Source organism: Falco naumanni, chromosome 13 (genome assembly GCF_017639655.2).
Source record: "Falco naumanni isolate bFalNau1 chromosome 13, bFalNau1.pat, whole genome shotgun sequence".
Taxonomy (NCBI): domain Eukaryota; kingdom Metazoa; phylum Chordata; class Aves; order Falconiformes; family Falconidae; genus Falco; species Falco naumanni.
Window position 1 is genome coordinate 5,847,210 of NC_054066.1, and position 18,643 is coordinate 5,865,852.

Genomic DNA, 18,643 nt, shown 5'->3' on the forward strand with positions numbered 1-18,643 from the left:
TGGGTTTCTTTCAGATTGTTATAGTTTGTCACAGCTTTATTCTCCAGTGCAAACCTGAAAATCATTGGGCCATGTCCTAACCCAGTTACATCAACTTATTGAGTGTCAAAACTGGGCTCAGTTTTACAGAAAAGGCTCTTCAGTGAGTTAGTTTCCCAGGAAATCTTCAGGGATGTGAATCCACAGGCTGGTCCTGCTCCACTATGATACATGTATGATGTTTTCCTTGGCTAGGAATAAAACAGAACTGCTTCAGACACACTGTGCTTCAGCTGTATAAAATGTCTCGATTAGCATTTCTTGTTGTGTTTTCAGAAATAAAACGAAAGAACAATAGACTCCAAATCTCATTCATAGCTGAAGCTGGCTTGCATAATTAAATGTAATTGTTAGCTTCTTAATAGCTTGGCATTTTCCACTGCACCTTTTAGAGAAGAGAAAAATCCAGACGGAGGAACTATTGAATTGTGAATGTTCATTCAGCATTCTCAGTAGGCATTTTCCTCTTGTATTTAAGCCAAAACAGTAAGTAATGTAGGCAGGAAGCATAGAGAGCAATTGCTTACTGGTGACCAAAGGTAAGAAAGGTCAAACGTTTATTTCCTATGTTGCTCTTATGCGTGCAGTGCCCAGAATCTTTTAATTATATTTCATGGTACTCTGAACTTGTACAAGGACATAAAATATATTTATAGCTCACTTAAACTCTTGGTAATGAAACAGCCACCCTACGTAGGACCTCTGCTAATCAACTGAAGACTTTCTGTGCATTAACTTTAAAAATGCAAAAAAGCAGTTGTTCGTTCTCCAACTGAAATGCTTATCACAGTTTAAAGGCAACAACAAAGAAAAGATACTCTTTTCCCCCCTTAGGTAACAGTTTCAGTCTGTATCAGTTCACCTGTGATGTTTGAAGTACAAAAATATAATTTCACCGGCAATGAATATTTATCACAACTGTTATTATGGCTCAACCACACTGTGCCAAACACTGAAGAAACATATAATAAAAAGATCACACCCCTTTAAAGTTTTTCCTGCCTAAATATGTCATTTTCTCTCTTTTAGACAACAACAAAAAAGGGGCAATCAAACAGAGAGGCCTGTAAAAGATTTCACTTAACTAATCATACTTGATGCAACTTTCCGATGAGCAGACTGAGAAGCTCCCCGTTTGCTCCTCTGCTCCTGTAATTACACACCTCACAGCAAACCTACACATCTTACACAGATCTTCCATTCTGGGGACCTGTTTAAGGTGAATTTTGGGAAAGAAAATCAGCCAGGCAGGTTAACTGTTTCTAAGGCTGAGATTAAGGAAAGGAGTCAGTGCCTTACAACAGGACCAGCTGGCTGCCCTTGCTTTCCTTTCACCCCCTCAAAAACCGTCAGGCTGCGGCACATTGGAGTGGGTGGTGGTGCTGGGGAGGGGGGGAGGCGGGCTGGCCCTTGGCTCAGGCCAGCAGCACACATCCTGCTGCCCCACAAAGCTGGGAAAAGGGCTGCCAGACCACTGGGCTCCCAAACTGGCTACTGCTGATTTGATGCCACAAACCAAAACCTCTGGGGTGCAAGTGGGGCCTTGTTGTAGATTTGTAAAGACTACGGTCAAGTCTGTCTTATAATTGCAAAGCCAAACATCCCCATATTTAGGGAAAGGAAAAAATTGAAGTTGCTGGTGAAACCTTAATTCAGCTCCCTGATGTGTGTGCACTGTGATACAATCTTTAATTAGCCTACGAGGAAATTAATAATTATGTACTGAGTGCAGGATTTGGCTGCTGTACAGTAAATAATGCACCACGCTACCCAACAAATGATGCTGATTCAGCAGACATCATCTATCATATGCCCTGCAAAAGGCAAGGGGCCTGTGGAAAAAAAAAAAAAGTCTAGGATCACATCATTAAAGACTGAACATCAATAGTTTATTTGTGCCAGAGAGGGAGGCACAAATTAAGTCTGCACAGGGAATCACAGTGCTGCCTTTTGCCTTCTTGCTTTTTCATGGTGGACCATGCAATCACAAAAATATTTAGTGTTTCTCATGTATTTCGTACAGCAGACATGGCCAAACAGAAGCTGAACTGCTACACAGTTCAGGGACCTGATGGTGAGAGATTGGGCACTACCAGGAAGGCAAACGCACTGCTGGGCTGGGCTACCCTGTGACCTGCAGCGAGTTCAACACAGCGAGGGGGTGAGAAGGCAGTTTGCCCGGCTTAGCTCAACTATGTCTTCTCCAACCTGACTAAAAGCTGTTGCGACAGATGCAAAAGGCAGAGGATGTGAAATCCTGCAGAAACAAGAACAACTACAATCCTTTTAAAGAGTTCCTCAAGCTGGACAAAATTCAGGTTTGAAATAGCCACGATTTTTATGAGCTGCAGCAAATGCACGCCTGATCTCTAAAATACTGGCTGTTTTTATCATGGGTACAGCCAACTGTGTAGCCTTCTGATTCACTCAAAAGTATGAAGGGGGAAGATCAGTTGGTGCTCCCAGGCTCTTGATGCCAGCCAAAGTGGTGAGCACTGGAGGAGGAGGAACGCTACCTCTCTACAGTTATTAACAGGAGCCAAAACTGGAGAGCAAAGACACAGACAAGTCCTCAATTTACAGAGAACCAAGAGAAACAGGATGCTTTGCTTCTGCCCTCAGATGTCACAAATAAAGCACAAAGCAAACAAATTATGGCTATATATTGTTCTTGGCTATGTCCACCTGAGCCCTTGCTTTTCCTAATGACCAGCAGGGCAGGAGCAGAGCCGCAGGCATGGATGGGTGCACCAGAAGACAGAAGAAATCCTGCTCTCAGGAAAGTAAATTCCAGCCATTTCCTCCCTGACAAGTTTACTACATGCTGCCGTGCGATACTTTTATTGGCATTCATTAGTCCTTGAGGACCAATTTATTCATTTTTAGCAGCATTAAAACAGAGGTTGCATTTTACAAGTGAATTGCTATACTGCTGGGGCTGTAGGACGCTGCTCAATTATCTCCAGTGTGTTAAAAGCTGAATCCAGACTCAACACTAACCTTAAATTGTAACAGACATTATTTCCCCAAAACTTGATTAACCGACAGTCTGATCCCCAGCTCGCAGCTGTCTCAGGCTTTTGGGGAGGGAGGCTGGGGGGTGTTGGGTTTGTTTATTTATATCATTGCCATGCAGCTTGGGAACCTGCAGAGCAGAGACAGTCACCACTGGGGTGCTCAGCAAATACATTACCTGCAAAACACTACTGGAAATGAAAACCAAAAGATCGAGAGCCCAGTACTGACAGTGAAGCTGCTCCTCTTTTTGCATCTGATTTCTCCTTCATTTGGAGCTTCACTTCTGTTTAAGAACAGCTGGAGACCACAATTTAGCATTTAACTAGATATCTGTGGCATTCCCAAGTCAAATTAACAAGCTTGTTACCTCTTGATATGTAAATATACTATAATATTCATTCCCAGTAACACCTATAGAGAAACACAAATTCCTGAAACTGGGGCTTGCTCCACTTCAACTGAAATGCACACACTTGGCTACATATGCACATACATATATATATTTTTTTATATATTTGACCCTTTCCCTTAATCAGCATCTCCAAGCCACTGAGTTTCAATTAATTCATGCTCTTGGCTGTACTGCTTTAGAAAATATCATAGCCCTCATTCTACATATAAGAATAAAAATGCAAGCAATTTTCATGGCTCTCTGTATGGTAATTTATCCTATTTTGTTTAATTTTGTTTCAGACTGTCATTTGGTAGCTCTCACACGTTGAGCCATGGAAAGAGATTACCGTTATTGTTTTAAGTTGCAGGTGTCTGATCAATGTGGACATGTACGTATCCCTCTTGGAGATGTAGCTATGACACATGGAGACAAGAGTTCCAGCATTACATGCAAAAAATAAAGGTAATCAATAACAAGGGGCTTTGGAGGGAAAACATTAATCCTTATTTCTTTTCTCCTTCATGAATGTTGCCTGACTTTTTCTGCCAGGGCTCTTGTATGGGCTGCTTTCATGTTGGCCTTCAGCTGAGGTGTGCACTGATGCCACCCCCTCGGTCAGCAGGAATTATCGCTGAGCAGTGTCGAACAACTTTCTGCAAGGGACGGATTCTGCTGGGAAAGCAGCGGATTAGAAGGAATATTTACTAAAAAGAAATCTTTAAAAGCTCCTGATGAAACTATCATTTTTGTAAGGTCTCCTGAAGATGGTAATCTTGCTGAAGTAAAATTTGTAGTGTATCCTAGCCCTGGCTCCACCGACTCAGAGCACCTGACGAGAGGACTCTTGTTTTGCAGAACCAAGTCCTATGGAAGCTGGGTTTTCTGATTTCTATTTCTCCTTACGGTGAACCTCCCCACCCCGCCCCCCGCAGCTCATTGGTGTCATGGCCAAATCTGCAGGTTTAATTAGAATGACTTAACACTACCCAGTTTCTTCAGAGGTAGCTATGAACTGCTGGGTAAAATGAGGGTTTTCTTTCCCTCTAACTTGGCTAATTATAGAAAACACAAGAAATAGAATCAAAATACTCCGATGTAGCTTGGAAGGGAAGTGAGGCACTGGAAAAAGCTCTGCACATATTACACCGTGTTAACTGTGCTTTTAAATGCAAGAAGCTGTGCAGGTCTGAAGAGAGAAAATTAAATGACAATAGGAAAGGGGGGGAGAAGTGAAGCACCCTTAAGCAGCTGTAGCAAATACAAAGGTTAAATGTTCATCCACAAAGGCACCCAGCCTCTTTTTACCAGAAACAGGGATTATGTTTGACTCTCCCTGTAGATAGATCAATTCTCAGCCTACATTTCATAGGCACATACCCATTGGTACTGCTGGTAGCCAGGCTACGCCCTAAAAACCAGCCCAACTCCCCTAATCACACAGGTTACCAGATGCCAAAAAACTCCTTTCCCCCATTTATCCAAGTTGTTTGCAGACCTCCCTCACGATTTTGTCCATTACTTCCACTTTGGAAGGGGCCTTACACAAAAACCCCCACCTCATACCGATGACCCAAGGAACACTTTGAACCAGTGCCTATACCCTTAGGTTGGGGTTGCTGAGAACGAATGTATGGAAAGCTCTTGGTTGATAAACCCCTGTAAGACATGGAATGACATGATGCCTTTTGGTCTCTCACCAGAAAAGGGTCACTGCGTTTTATGAAACAGAGGGACTTGTGGCACTCCTGCACCTTACCCAAAGCCAAGGGACCTGAGCAATCTTCTACCTCTAGCACAAGCCGTTTGCATGACCTTCCACTCATCTCTTCCCTCCATAGTCCACTCACCCAAACCTGTTTTTTGTTTGGCTTTTTTGGTTTGTTTTTTTTTTTAAACAAAGTCCTTAGACCACAGGTTGAGTCTTAGACAGGCAGGATACCCTGCAGGGCGTCAGAGTAACGAGAAGGTTCTTGGCTCTATGGATGCACTAGTTCAATGCCAATAACTAATAAAGCAGAATCAACAGTTTGCTGCGAGCATTTATGGTGAGAGAGAACAAAGTACTTCTATAATCTCAAATAAGAACAGATATCTTCAAGTACTCAAAATAACACAAACGCCTATGTCAGGACATGCCACACACTTCAGTAGCATATTTTCAAGCTTATTGTGTATGCCGATCTGTAAGCAGGGACAGCACCTTGCGGCTGGAGCCCTTGATGCTCTGGAATTACTGCAGCACCTGGCTAGGAATAGAGATGTGATCTTGGCAAATGCAAAGCTGTGGAGGAATTAACCAACTCAAGAGCTGATTCAGAGCACCTACATTTCTTTGCAATAGGGGTAAGCCCAGGCAATCCTAGTATCTTCCTCTTATGAGAAACACAGAGCATCAGAGAGCTGAAGGGTGAAAACTGCTTCACGTGGAAACCAGTACACCAGCTGGAAGATGGAAACTGGTTCAAGACACAGGCTCTTCAGCAGAGCCATGCAGAAAAAACTCAGCTGTTTGTCTCCCATTTCACTGCTCTGACCTCCACCTGGCCATCTGGGTGTAATACTGCTTCAGTCACTGAAGGCAACATCCAGCATTTGTAATAAAGGTTTGGCTGCTTGCTCTGTGAAAAAAAGTTTTCAAAGAGCTTTGTGCATTAATCCCTGAATGTTAAAATAAACCCTGCCGACACTTTCTTCTGAAATGACTATCTGGACATCACTAATTTCTTGCAAAATATGCCTGTGTCATCCGGTATCTCGGAAGAGCAGGTGCTTTCTTTTATGTCCCCAAGCAGATGCACATTTCACTGTTCTCTGAGCACTCAGAGGCAGCTTTTTTTGACTATGTGACAAAACATGTTGACAGCTGCTGAAACCGAGATGCCTGATCTACCTTTTCTACCTAATCTGACTTCTGCAGGGATGAAGCAGCTCATCTCTTGGGGTGTGCAAGCCCTTGCAGGAGGCACCCCAGTGCAGAGCTCTCATCCCAGCCACTGCCTTGTTTGTTCTCTTTTCTTTCTATAAAAGAGAATATTGTGCCTATGCCATCTGTTAAGCAAAGTGCTGCACGTACATTGCAATATACCCTGCAGCACACAATGGAGCCTCGCAGATTAAATGTGAAGAGAAGTGGCTGTAAGGGGAGAGAAAACTCCAGGTGCTGGAGCTGTTACAGGTGAGCCTAAGCGTTTGCTTCCCCGAGGCAGCTACCTGTCAGGATTAATCTTGCTGAGTCCAGGAATGCGCCTTGGTAGACACCGCACCCCATTCCAGGAAACCATAAATACCAAACAGAGGTGTTCAGCACCAAACATGAAAGCATCTTCCTTCTGCAGAGCATGACTGCAGGGGAGTGACAGCCAGACTAGCATCAATCCTGCCTCATGCTGGGGTTTTCTTAAGGTGGCTCCTTGGGGGAAACAGAAGGAGGTGAGCATGGCTGCTTGCTGCCTTTCTCCAGGAGGTCTCCAAGGGAACCCCTTTATTTGTTTCCCTGTTCTGGATCCACCTGGGACCCCGCTTTTTTATTACCAGGTTAAAGGATGTTCTTTCTGCCTCATCCACAAACCAACCCTAAGGGAAGGAAGTCCAGGGGAGCCAAAGGAATCATCTTTGATAGCCCCTCTTATAAGTACTTTTGATAATGTGTCCAAGAGGCAAAGCTGGGGGACAACTAGCCTTCTTCTGAATGTTGTTGCCCAAGCAGCATGCAGGAGGGGGCACAAAACAATTAATGGTGCTTTGAGTAGCACTATTTTGCCAAACAGGGTATACCCCTGGCCTGCCAAAGAAATGCAGTGCAGGTGATGAACGCTTATTTAGCAAAAGCAATTGACTCCCAGGTTTCTTTTCCTCCTGATTTTTTGTCATCTCACCAGGAAAAAAGATCATTGAGCTTCCTGCTTGTCCAAAACACCTTCCTCCTCCCCTTAATTCCCCCCTCCTCCTCAGTTTCCCTGGCTCTACTAGCTTTTTGTTTGGAAGCTGGAGTGGTTCAGGTCCATTTATACTTTTCTGTTTGGAAAAGATGCTTGTCCACGGGCACTGCTTGATATTAGATGTTTGGTTATGAGATGAACAGAATGCCGACACAAGGCTGATGTTTGGGAAGGCAAACATCAGGTGAGCCATGGAAGTCACCCTGATATCCCCATCTTGTACCTGGAGGGATGTCTAAGCCTTCTGGCTCATGGGGTGCTGGCACCCGCTGCTGCCTCCCACCTGTCTGAGGATACCCTGGAGGTCAGCACTCCCCTGCAGAGCTGAGCCCATTGCCAATGCCACCAACTGAGGCCACACACCACAATTTCAGGGGCAGAGCCCCAGCGTGGGGAGTTACCACAAAAAAAAGAGCATTCCCAGGTAATTGTGGGCTTCGGGATCAGAAGCAATAAATTTAAAGTCCAAGCTCAAACTTGGCCCAAGGGAGCAGCCAGAGCCGATGCCAGGGGCAGTGGGAAGCAGCCAGCTCACCAAGCACAGACTGGGACAGCCAGAAGGACATTGCTGACTCCAGAAATGCTCCTTTCCACAACCTTTGAAACAATGGATTTTATTTCTAAAGACAGCATCACTTCCATATTTTGAGGCATAAGCAGCCCCTGGAACATTTATTTCCTGCTTCTACATATACATATCATCGACGGCACCCCACCAAACCCAAACCATGCCATGGTTCCACAAAACACCCATGGCTGAGACTTGGCGCAGTGGCAGCAGGACACTGGAAGTGCAGAGCAGTTGTTTTGGGGCAACATGTTTAGGCACACAGGCATTGCAGTCCCTATATCCCAGACAATCATTGCTTTCGTCTTGTGTCAATCATTTTCCGCACAGCGCAGTGCCCCATCTCTCAGAAGACATCTTTTGGTGCATGGGCCACCGAATTTGGATACCTTAAATTTCAGGCTGGCAGGGCTTGTGATTCACGTTATCATCAACTGAGAAAATATTCAGATTCAGGTCTGGATTTTGTAGTCCGGGTTTGAAGTAAGTGAGGTAGGACAGAACTCTGCCTGTGGAGACAGCTCCACAGCCTCCTGATTAGCTTCCTTAAGCATCCATAGGCTATGTAAATAAAGTCTCGATCCCCAGACAGTCTTTTTAGGGGCTGAAACCCTAGGTACTGTGGGTTAAATAAGTCAGTTCCTCTGACAAAGACACATTTGGTTGAATTTTAAAGAAGGGCCCTTTAGAAATCTCTAAAATCTTAACCATCAGTATGTAACAGCTTCTGGGATGTTCCTCACCTTGTAACACTTAAAACAATGATTGATCTTCATAAGAAATATGTAACTGTCTAAAACTAACTCTCAAATAATGTTAATTATCTGCATGGCCTGCGTTTTAGCATATGCGATTTCCAGTTACCAACACTGGACATTATTAAAGCTTTTAAGTGACATCAGCTTTCCAGTGAGCAGCCCCCTATAAAATACATAATTTTTAATCTGCCTTTGATTGCCACAGATTAAAAATCTCAGAATTTACGAGAGCTACAAATCGGTTTTAGACTGTGCAGTGTGGAATAAAAGCCAAGATTTTTGGTTCAGCTTGTTGATATTTCCTGAAAACATGAAACAATTCTGAAAGGACAGATTTCCTGGCTCACAGCTAAAGGTCAGCAGTCACAGAGGGAGCGCTCGCTAAGTGTACCAAAATGATTGGGAAGGAAAGATTGCCACAACATTGAAGTATTATTAAAAAGTGATTTAAGTGGGGGAAATGGGAGAAAAGAGAGAGACAGACAAGGATTAGACTCTGAACAAGCGAGCTTTCATCAAGACTAGAAAAACAGCATTGTTCCTTGCTGCTTGCAGCCTCTCACTGTCACTCTAAGCATCACTCGCTCCTGTTCCCTCTTTCCGTCCCCTCTCCCAGCCCAACCCATGCTGCCACCCCAGCCTGCACTGGCTCTGAATGGGACTGCTCCGACCATGCAACACAAACCACTTCTCTGGCCTCCCCTGCACAGCCCAGAGGTTTTTCCCAACTCATCTCTATAACAGCTTGTGGAGGTACAAGTTTCATTGGGAAGGACAGGAGTTTTAAAGTCCCACGGCTTTGTGCAAGGCTGACATACAGTTGTGTGATATGCAAGAAAAAACTCATTTTCCAAAGGGATCTTCCCCCAGCCTGCCCCATGTTTATAACTTGCTCTCAGCACAATTCCAGAACCAAAGCACTTCCCAGGCCAACCCCTGCTCTGCAGCCGGCAGAGGGGGCAGCAGGCAGCTCACAGCAGTTCCCTGAAACCATCTGCTTTAACAAAGTTCCTTGTCCAAATATTTAATTTTATAATAATTGATACTGAAACTTCCCCATCCAGTGAGATGATACCAGTTTGAAAACAAGCACAACCTGCAATTAAAATCTCTGAGGCATGTATAACGTTGGTAAACACCTTTAAAACAATATTTAGTACCAGTCTCAACAGAGACTGTCCCAGTTCCCTCCAAGACTCCCAAGTTTGTTTTCAATTTTATTATTAACTTTTTTTTTCTAATAAAGTATGGGGTATGTACAATTTTCCAGGCAAATAAACTCTGACCAAAACCAACCTAGCAGCCTCCAGCAGGTCCCTGCCACAGGCTGTGCACCACGTTAATGATGCTCCACTCCCTCCCTGCCTGACCAAGAGCTGGGGGACATCAGAATTAACAAAGAATTTGTGCATATAATCCTTCTAATGAAATACCACAACTCTGATCTCAACATCCTCCCTAACACTGACTTATCAAAAGCATATGCTCCCATCACTCATGGTCTGTGCATTTGCTTTTGTTTGTTTGGTTTTTTTCTTTTTTTTTTAAATTAAACCAATCAGTTGTAGAGCAAAATACTACCTTTTCAACTAAAACGTTAACAGCAAGCCAATGACCGCATGTGTAGCTCAAATCTGATGCCCCCAAATCCTGTTAACTACAGTAAACTAAAGCAAAACAACAAATGCATGATTTAAATTAATTGGCAGAAACTTTAAAACTGGCAGATCTTGGAGGAAGGGCATCCCAGAAAGCACGTGTCCTCGTCCTATGCAGAGAGCACACTCAAACCATAGGATCCTATTCTGCATATATCACTTCAGAATATATGGCTATACCTATCATATGTCATCGGTATTTTGTATGTATGTTTTCTCTAAAAATACTCTGTATGAGATAAAAGACACTGCTCTTGGCCACAGAGCATTTGCCCCAAAAGCAGCCAGTGAGACTGACACAACAGATTATAATTCCTTGCAGTGGGACAAAACGGTAGCTCAAAGTAGAGGTGCGCTAACAATTTAGGGCTTTACAGACCCCAACCTGAAAGGATGAATTATTCTCCAAAGCAAAATGTTGAACACTAGCATAGAGAATATTACTTCAGAGGCAGATTACAGTAGCCTTGCTATTTTCCATCTGGAGCTTCAGGGCAATTTACAAGTAGAGACTATTGCCATGATCAGTGGTGAGATTACAGAAGCAACATTTGCTGTGATGAACCTAAAAAAGGCAGCTCCAGGCCTAAAGTTCAATGTGCCACACCTGCTAGCAGAGAATATATGAATAATCTGATCTCCAGGCTGCAAATATTACGAGAAAGGGTTGGACAGCCCCATGCAGTGGAGCCTCACCCACTACATCCTCCTAAGGCCAAATAAAATCACTAATATGAAGACAAGCTGTGCATCGATACCTGTGCAACCCCAAAACAGTCTAAGCTGCTGCTAATGAAATCCAGCAAAACCAGGCATCCAGTGCCAGAAAGACTAGAACTCATCTCTCTGACATTAAAAAATTCTTTTATTGAACAGCTCTAAACAGTACCACCTGCAAAAAGCCTTGTTAACTGTGAGATTAATAATGTTAGCTGGAAGATAGGGTGGTTTCTATGGCATTGCTTCAGGACCTGAGGCAATTCCGCTGCCCCATCACCAGAACTCCCTCAAATTTTAAACCATCTATGCATTAACTAAGGAAAAAAACCCAACCCTACTGCTTATAGGTAAAGTCATGCTTGAAACTCAGACACAATATGATAATTTTTTTAAAATGTCTTGCATAAATTATAAACTATACATTGATTGCAAGAGTAGTTAAGCAAACTAAAAGGGTATAATGGGAGCAGAAGACATCTTCCTGGCCTTGTGGGCTCAAGTGAGGTTATTCCCACTGCAAAACACCAATGATCTGTGCATTATGGTCTGTAAAGTAATACTTGGCTTATTGAACACTTACTTTGTTTGAAGCTTAAAGGAAACTTGGGCACGCACCACAGAAATAAAGCTCTATTTTTGTAAAATGCTGGGGAACAAAAACAAAAATGGAAAGCCCTTACAGCTCTAATTGGCATCTCAAGACAAGCATCCCCCTTTCATGGTTTTGCTTACTATTATTCTTATTGCTGTTATTATTAATCTACCAAAACATCACACGCATACTAAATCGTTCTTCACTAGGCAATTTCTGCTCGTCAATTTAATCCTCAAAGCTACCATCAAATTTTGCACTCTCTTACATGACAGATGTAGAACTATGTTCTTTTGAGTATCTGTGGCAAAAGCAAAGAGCAGATATACCAGCCAATGCTGCAACAGGCAGTGGAGGGAGGGGGTACCAAGGCCGGCGGATGATCTGCATTAACCCCTGCGAAGGGCTGGATTTCACAGGTCAGCAAGCGCACTCAGTGGCTGCTGCGTCAGGTCCCATTCAGACATCAGTCCAAGCAACCAGCATTGTAAGGCTCTTTTGAAAATCCTTGTTATCACTTCTTAAGGCAGGTGAAAATCAATTAATTTTGAGGTTTTAAAGAAATGCCTTTGCTGTGGTCAACCTTGGCCACACAGTTACAATGCATTTTGCAGAGATGCACTGCCTTTTCTTTCTATTTAGTGTAAAAGCACTTAATCTTGGTTATCAGCTCCCTGAAGGTCAGGCTTATTTCTTTAGATCTATTATTTACTGCTTGAAATTTCCAGTTCCACCTTTCCAGCTATTATAGCTTCTTTCCCCAACTCCTATTCTTTTCACGATAAATACATATGACGACTGTTGATAAAGTTAGGAGGACCGTCATTCTAAATGTCTGACCTTCTTCAAAATCTGATAATGGATACAGTTTCTGAATCATAGGTCATCTCAATTTTGCCAATAAACCATTTATTTCCAGTGGCCTTCAGACCTTCAGGTTTACTGTGCACTGCAAATGGATTCTTCAGGGAAATAGAAGACAGCCATCCTCAGCCTTTGCTTAGCGCATTAGGAGAGATACTGTACTTTGGAGAGTTTGGTTGTCCACAACATCTCATGCACCACAGTCTCTAAAACCTTCACTGCCGTGTAACATTTTCTGATGTTTGTATGAAGCTCAAAGTTATAAGCATCTTGTGTGAACTAACCTCCTTTACATTTGCAATGTATATGAAAAGGGCAGAAAAAAATCTATGCTTCCTTAAACCCTCCCAATCTAGTGAGGGCTATCCAGTCACCTTTACCATATTGTTCAACTTAGAGCTCAAGGCACAGTGCCAAGTTTTATATCACTACCTCAAATGTTATGCTGCTGTGGTAAGACCCGATTACGCCATGCTCGTAAAAGCTGTGTCAGTGCCAAGGTACACAATTTGTTGGTAGGAGTGCCTGCCAGCCTCCTTCAATGGCTTCACTGAAATGAGTTCTCAAAATGACTTGGTCTTGCAAAAACACTGCCAGAGGTATAATTTCTGTTGAAGGTCGACACTTCACGTAAACTACTGAGCAAGGTGCAGAGGAAGGCATTGAACACAAATGCCTGGCTTGATCAGTGCTTGGAAAGTTAAGCAGTGACTATATCCTGAGCAAGGGGGAACTGAGCAGGATTTACTTACCGTCAAAACTTCTGTGCTGCGCTGTTAGGGTTGTCTGCACAGAACGACCGGCTTCTTTCATCATGGCTTCAAATTCACTTCGGCTTTTGTTTGCAAAGTTCTCCTCCATCTCGCTGGTGCAGCAAGTATAGCCTTGTGGGCAGATTCGCAGGTGCTCCCCTAAAATGAGAGAAAATGTACTTGAATGGCCAGGTCTGGAAAAGGAAGGATTTCAACCCAGACAACCTCAGCATAAAAACATTGCAGCTCCCTATTTACCTAGATCTGCATCAGGCTTTATGTGTTTACCTCCTAACTGGACTTATCCTGCATTATTATAGTGGTTGGTATGAACGCAAGTACAAATTTTCTCACTGCTGACTCTGAGCCAAGGACACAAAATTTGTCCATGGGGCAAGGAGAAGGGAAATACAAGCGCTTCCTGCTCAAAGTCTGCCCTACAATCCAGCTCTGCCCAGAATCCCAGAAGACATGGAAGTCTCTTATTCAATGACATACTAGTCATCCTCACTATACTTAACATGTATATTAGTACAACTGTTTGAAACTACTTTGTCAAGAAAAAAACCAACTCCAACATTTTCCCTGACCTCCCAAACTATCCCCCCACTCCATCCTGAGAAGGCATTTCCTTAACCAGAGAGGTGAGATTAGTGAGAAGTTTTCAAAAGACAGGGATGTGCTGAATGTCAGTTTGGGTGACTAATTACCCTCCACAGATTTTGAAATCTGCTCATTCACTATTTTTTCAATGAAAAATTTCTCTCTCAGAAAGAGACAAGACCACCCAAAAAAGGGGTTGCTATGACAATTACTGATGGAATATACCCTTGGCTATAGGGAAGGACAGGAAAGGTAAGAGGACTCGGCAGTCAGATTGAAAAATTCTTCAGTATCAGAGCTCCTCCTGCCCTCTGCACATCTCTTTATTGTGGAGAAGCAAGTGTTTGCACAGGCAGAGTCAGCAACATTTTAAAAATAATTGCTTAAGTTCTTATGAGTCCTTACAAAGAAAGACACATCCACCTGCAAACACACCCTACGTTTCTCCTTACCCAGCAATAAGAATTCATTTGGATGAAATCAAACATCAGGGGTATTTTTTTAAAGAATAACACACCCCCCCCCCCCGCCCTTGGTTCCAAGCACGCACAGAGATAAACCAATTACAAAGAAGTTACTGTGCTTAAGATAATTTGATTGGGATTGCCAATGATTTTGCTGGCAGTTTTACAGGACTGCTGTCTTAACGTCATAGCTGAGCTGAAACATACATTTACAATCATGTTTTATCTTGTGAGTCTCGACAGCTTCAAATCTTGAACCTGCACAGTCCTCCAGAGCTCAGGACTTTAATGGGAAACTATTTCCAGCGTAGAGCCCTTAGCAAATGGGTGCCTCCGGGTAAAGGGTCTTTGAAACTGGGCATGTGTCCTTCCCTTGTGAATGCCATGCCATTAGTAGCCTGACTAAGAGCAATTTTGACAGGAGTGCTCTGTAGCTGATGTACTTTAGGCAGAAGATGTTCAGGATGAGTTTGCATTTTGCTGGCCCTCAGGTCCGTGCTCACAGATGGCTCTGGAGCAACCTCTGCAGGGCGCTGGCGTGAGCTTGCCCTTGGAAAACAGGTTATCACGTTCATTTCCATGGACAGGGCAGCCTTCCTGCCTATGTAATGGGAATTGCTGCCCACCAGCATAACTCCCAGCATCAGGCTCCTGTCGTGCTCCCAGCTGAGAGGAGCATCAGGGTCCCGTCTCCCAAGGGACCCCCCTCCCAGTCCCCACGAGCACCCAGGCACCACTGTGACACACCGTCAAGAGCAATGGGGAAAGTAGCAACTTGCTTCAATATAAAAAACTAAGAGTTGAATACTTGCATCACGTGGCTTAATGCTTGCCACGCAAAACACAGTGTAAGGTGCAGTGCCTGCAAGCGGGGCTGCCCCAGCAAGGGGACACCTACACGTTCATCATCGACTTAGGCCTCTCCTTCCTTCACAAACGAGATCATTGCAATTCATTCCCTGAGATCCCTTCTGTAAAGCTGCATTTGTACAAGAAACTCACAGTGAGGATGGCTGATGTGTGACCGAGAGGCAGAAAAAAGGAGTGGTGACTTTTTGACAAGACACAGCTTTGTTTCCTGTGGTGGCAAACTAAAAACTTTCTTCTCATCTGGCCTCTCCCACCTGATTTCTGCTGCCAGGGGGTTTCTGGCAAGGATCAGTCGTTCGCTGGCAGCTGTTTTACTGCGGCGTGCACCCTTCCATGCTGCTCTCAGTGCCCCCAGGACCTCTCCGAAAGGCCTATCAACAAGGAAATGGATCCCAAAGGATCCCAATGGCTCCCTAAGACTGCCTTTACCACCATGTCTCAGTTGCTGACACATTTTGCAGACAAGGCCCTGGTTGCGTGACCCCTTGGCCCCCAAGGCACCCAAAAGCACGAGCGCTCCCGCCACCACTCCATTCCCCACCGGTGCTCGCAGGTTCAGCCTAGGCCTCGGGCACCCCCTTACCAACCCCCCATGTTGGTACACCAAGGTAAAGCAGCGGGAAGCCGCCACCTGGGAACCCGCAGCTCCTGGCCTGCCGGCAGTGAGCCGGCCTGACCGCGCCATGCTCCGCTAACCCCTCCGGCACGGCCAGGCCGCAGCCCTGCCTGGAACCGGGAGAGCAAACGCGGCTGCCAGGGCTACCCACCTGGGAAACGTTCACTATTATTATTTAACCAGGAGACACCTACAAGTTCACCAAAGCTGCTGGTTCCCCAAACAGGCTTTAGGAACAAAAAGGGGAACGTGTGGGGATCGCCTCTGGGGAAGAAGGCGGCCTGCCCACAGTGAGGAAGAGGACGTGGAGGAAGAGCCCCACAATGCACCCCAGCTCCCTGAGGAACGACGAGGGGTGGTAGAAGCGTGAGGCCTGCTAATTAAAACGTGACGTGACTGGACAAACACCTCTCCTCTCCCGCCCTGGGCGGAGCAGGGCGCGTGTTTCAGCAGGATGGCAGGGGTCCAACGCCTTGCCATGGAGCACAGCTTCCAGCAGCCGCCGGCCAGCCCGCACCACCGCGTCGGGGGGAACAGACAGAAAGCCAGCGAAAAGTTACACCTGTAGCTAAAATGGCTTCATTTTACACAACTTTGTGAATTGCATATAGAATTTAAAGCCTGAACTCACAGCAGTTTCAATCCCTTTTGAAGCAACATTTATCTTCGGTTACTGCAGGCATTTGTACGGGTACTCAGCACCGCAGCACTTTATCTCAGTGGGGAGCAAAGTTTTTACCATTTGTCTTTGTAATTCAAACTCAGTGCACACAAAACAGTCTTACAGCACTATAAAAATACTTTGCTTTGCTTTTTAACCTGACCCACCCTGGAAACATTATACTATTATTATTTAACCATTTTTTATTGACTCCAAAATAAACGCACTCTCGACTGTATTTTTGCTCTCCTTGTATTTCAAAGTTCATTTGTTTGCTAACTTGCCGTCACCACTGAAGCTACACTATAAATATCTCTGGGTTCCCTTGGTAGGAGATTATCTGCAGATACCTCCGGAGAGCTGGAGGTGTTTTATGAGGAGTAAATCTGCAAGATACCCTGCGCGTTCTCCTCTCCACTGCTGCGTCAGAGAAATTTCCCCTCGTATACAGCTGACATGATGCTAACTGCTTGCTCCAGAGCACATGCTCCTGGTGCCTGGAAGAGCTTTATAGAAAGCACATGAGCATGGCAGAAGCTAAACTGGCAGCAAGCAGAGGTCCGTTCCAAACCTCCCTGAAGATAACAAATACACTTTCAGTGACTCAGGCCAACTCCATCAGGCCCAGAGAGAATTACACTGCTCCATGTGAGTCTGTAAGTGAAACCCAGCCATCTTCCCTGAGCCCTTGACTTGCGACCCCCCCGCTGAGCGTGGCTGGTAGTGGAGCACGGAGGTGCCCGGGGTGCACTCAATGGCTCAGCTAGTACCAGCTCCACGCTGCCCTAAGCGCTCTGGATTTAAGACACACTTGTAAGAAAGACAGGATGCACTTTGGGATCCTTGGCTTCCCTTCAGAAAACTATTGGCTTGCCCAAGCCTCCAGCAGCCAAAATATGTAGTTCCATCTGAGTCTCCCTTGAAGAGCCACCTCTCCTGCAAAGGCTGCCGAAGGCGTGGTGGGATGTAACCCACCTATTTCACAGTCTCCTGGAAATGAAGACAGGGCAGAGCATGCATGAAAACAGCATCGAACAAATATCTCATTTATGATTAACTGCCCTGGAGTGGAAAGGAACAGGCAGGAGGCTGATGACAAGAAAATATCACACTGCCTGGCTACAGGCTTGAATTGTCCTTCAAATACCCTCTCAGCTGGCTGGGTTAACAGATCATTTTGGCTATCAGATTCATTACTGCCTTTGAGAGTGCTGAACATGAAATCACTTGACAACTTCCTTGTCAGGGGTGGAGCCGGCTGGGCTGCTTTGCAGCAGGGTCCTCACAGGAGGAATACCCCTGCTCTCAGCCACCACCAACACAAGCTGAGACGGGGCTCAGCTCCCCACTTCTTCCCCCGCGTGCTCCCAGCACCACTGCCCTGGCCCACGCAGGCTCCCCTTGGCCACCGGCCTGCCGGCCACGGGCTGTGCCGGGAGCTGCTGCAGCCACGGCGTGTGGCGTAACGCACTGGGGCTGCACGATCTCAGCTGGCTGAAGTCGGAAAAGCTCTCTAGCTGTTCACTGCTGCTGTGTTTCACCCCACCATGAGGCTCCATAGGCATGGAACCAAGAGAGAAGGGCAGTCCCAGGGGTGTAAAATGCAATACTGAGAGATGAGTCCTTGGCTCCTTTAACCATGTAAATAGCACTATTTCTATTTCTCTCACAGGATGTTGGAGATTGAATTCATTACAATGTTTGCAGAAGGTTTGGGGTTATTCGGATGTGTCAGAGTATCTAAATGCAAATTATTACAAAATCATTCCTCCCAGAGGTTAATTTACTTCAGGCTGTGATAAATCTGTCATGATTCTTCCCTCATATTTGTAGCCCTCCTCCCACTCGCTTTCCAAACTGCTCCAAAACCTCTTTTCACACTCCTAGATCAAAACTGACCTCTGGTTGCCTCAATCCAGTCCCCCATGCCAGGACACCTACAGCCCAAACCCCCTCCTTGGGGGTTTCTGGGTGGATATGCCTCAGGCAATCAGGCTTGCTGAAGTCCCACGCGGCTGAGACCCCCCTGCCAGGCACGGCAGGGACACCAGGATGCAGCCCCTGGCCAGGTACAGCCAGTAAACATGAGAGCACCCAGCAGCTGAGGAGCTCCAGCCCTCTCCTCCTG

General features: G+C 45.2%; 1 protein-coding gene across 2 annotated transcripts in view; it reads right to left on the bottom strand.

Annotated features, from left to right (window-relative positions):
* GPC1 (glypican 1) overlaps window positions 1-18,643 on the bottom strand; it is a 222,175-nt gene that overhangs the window by 92,340 nt on the left and 111,192 nt on the right. For both annotated transcript variants that reach the window (XM_040613669.1, XM_040613668.1), the window contains exon 2: window positions 13,302-13,460. In XM_040613669.1, the coding sequence (XP_040469603.1) occupies window positions 13,302-13,410 (109 nt within the window). In that variant the 5' untranslated portion in view covers window positions 13,411-13,460. The remainder of the gene's footprint in view (window positions 1-13,301; window positions 13,461-18,643) is intronic.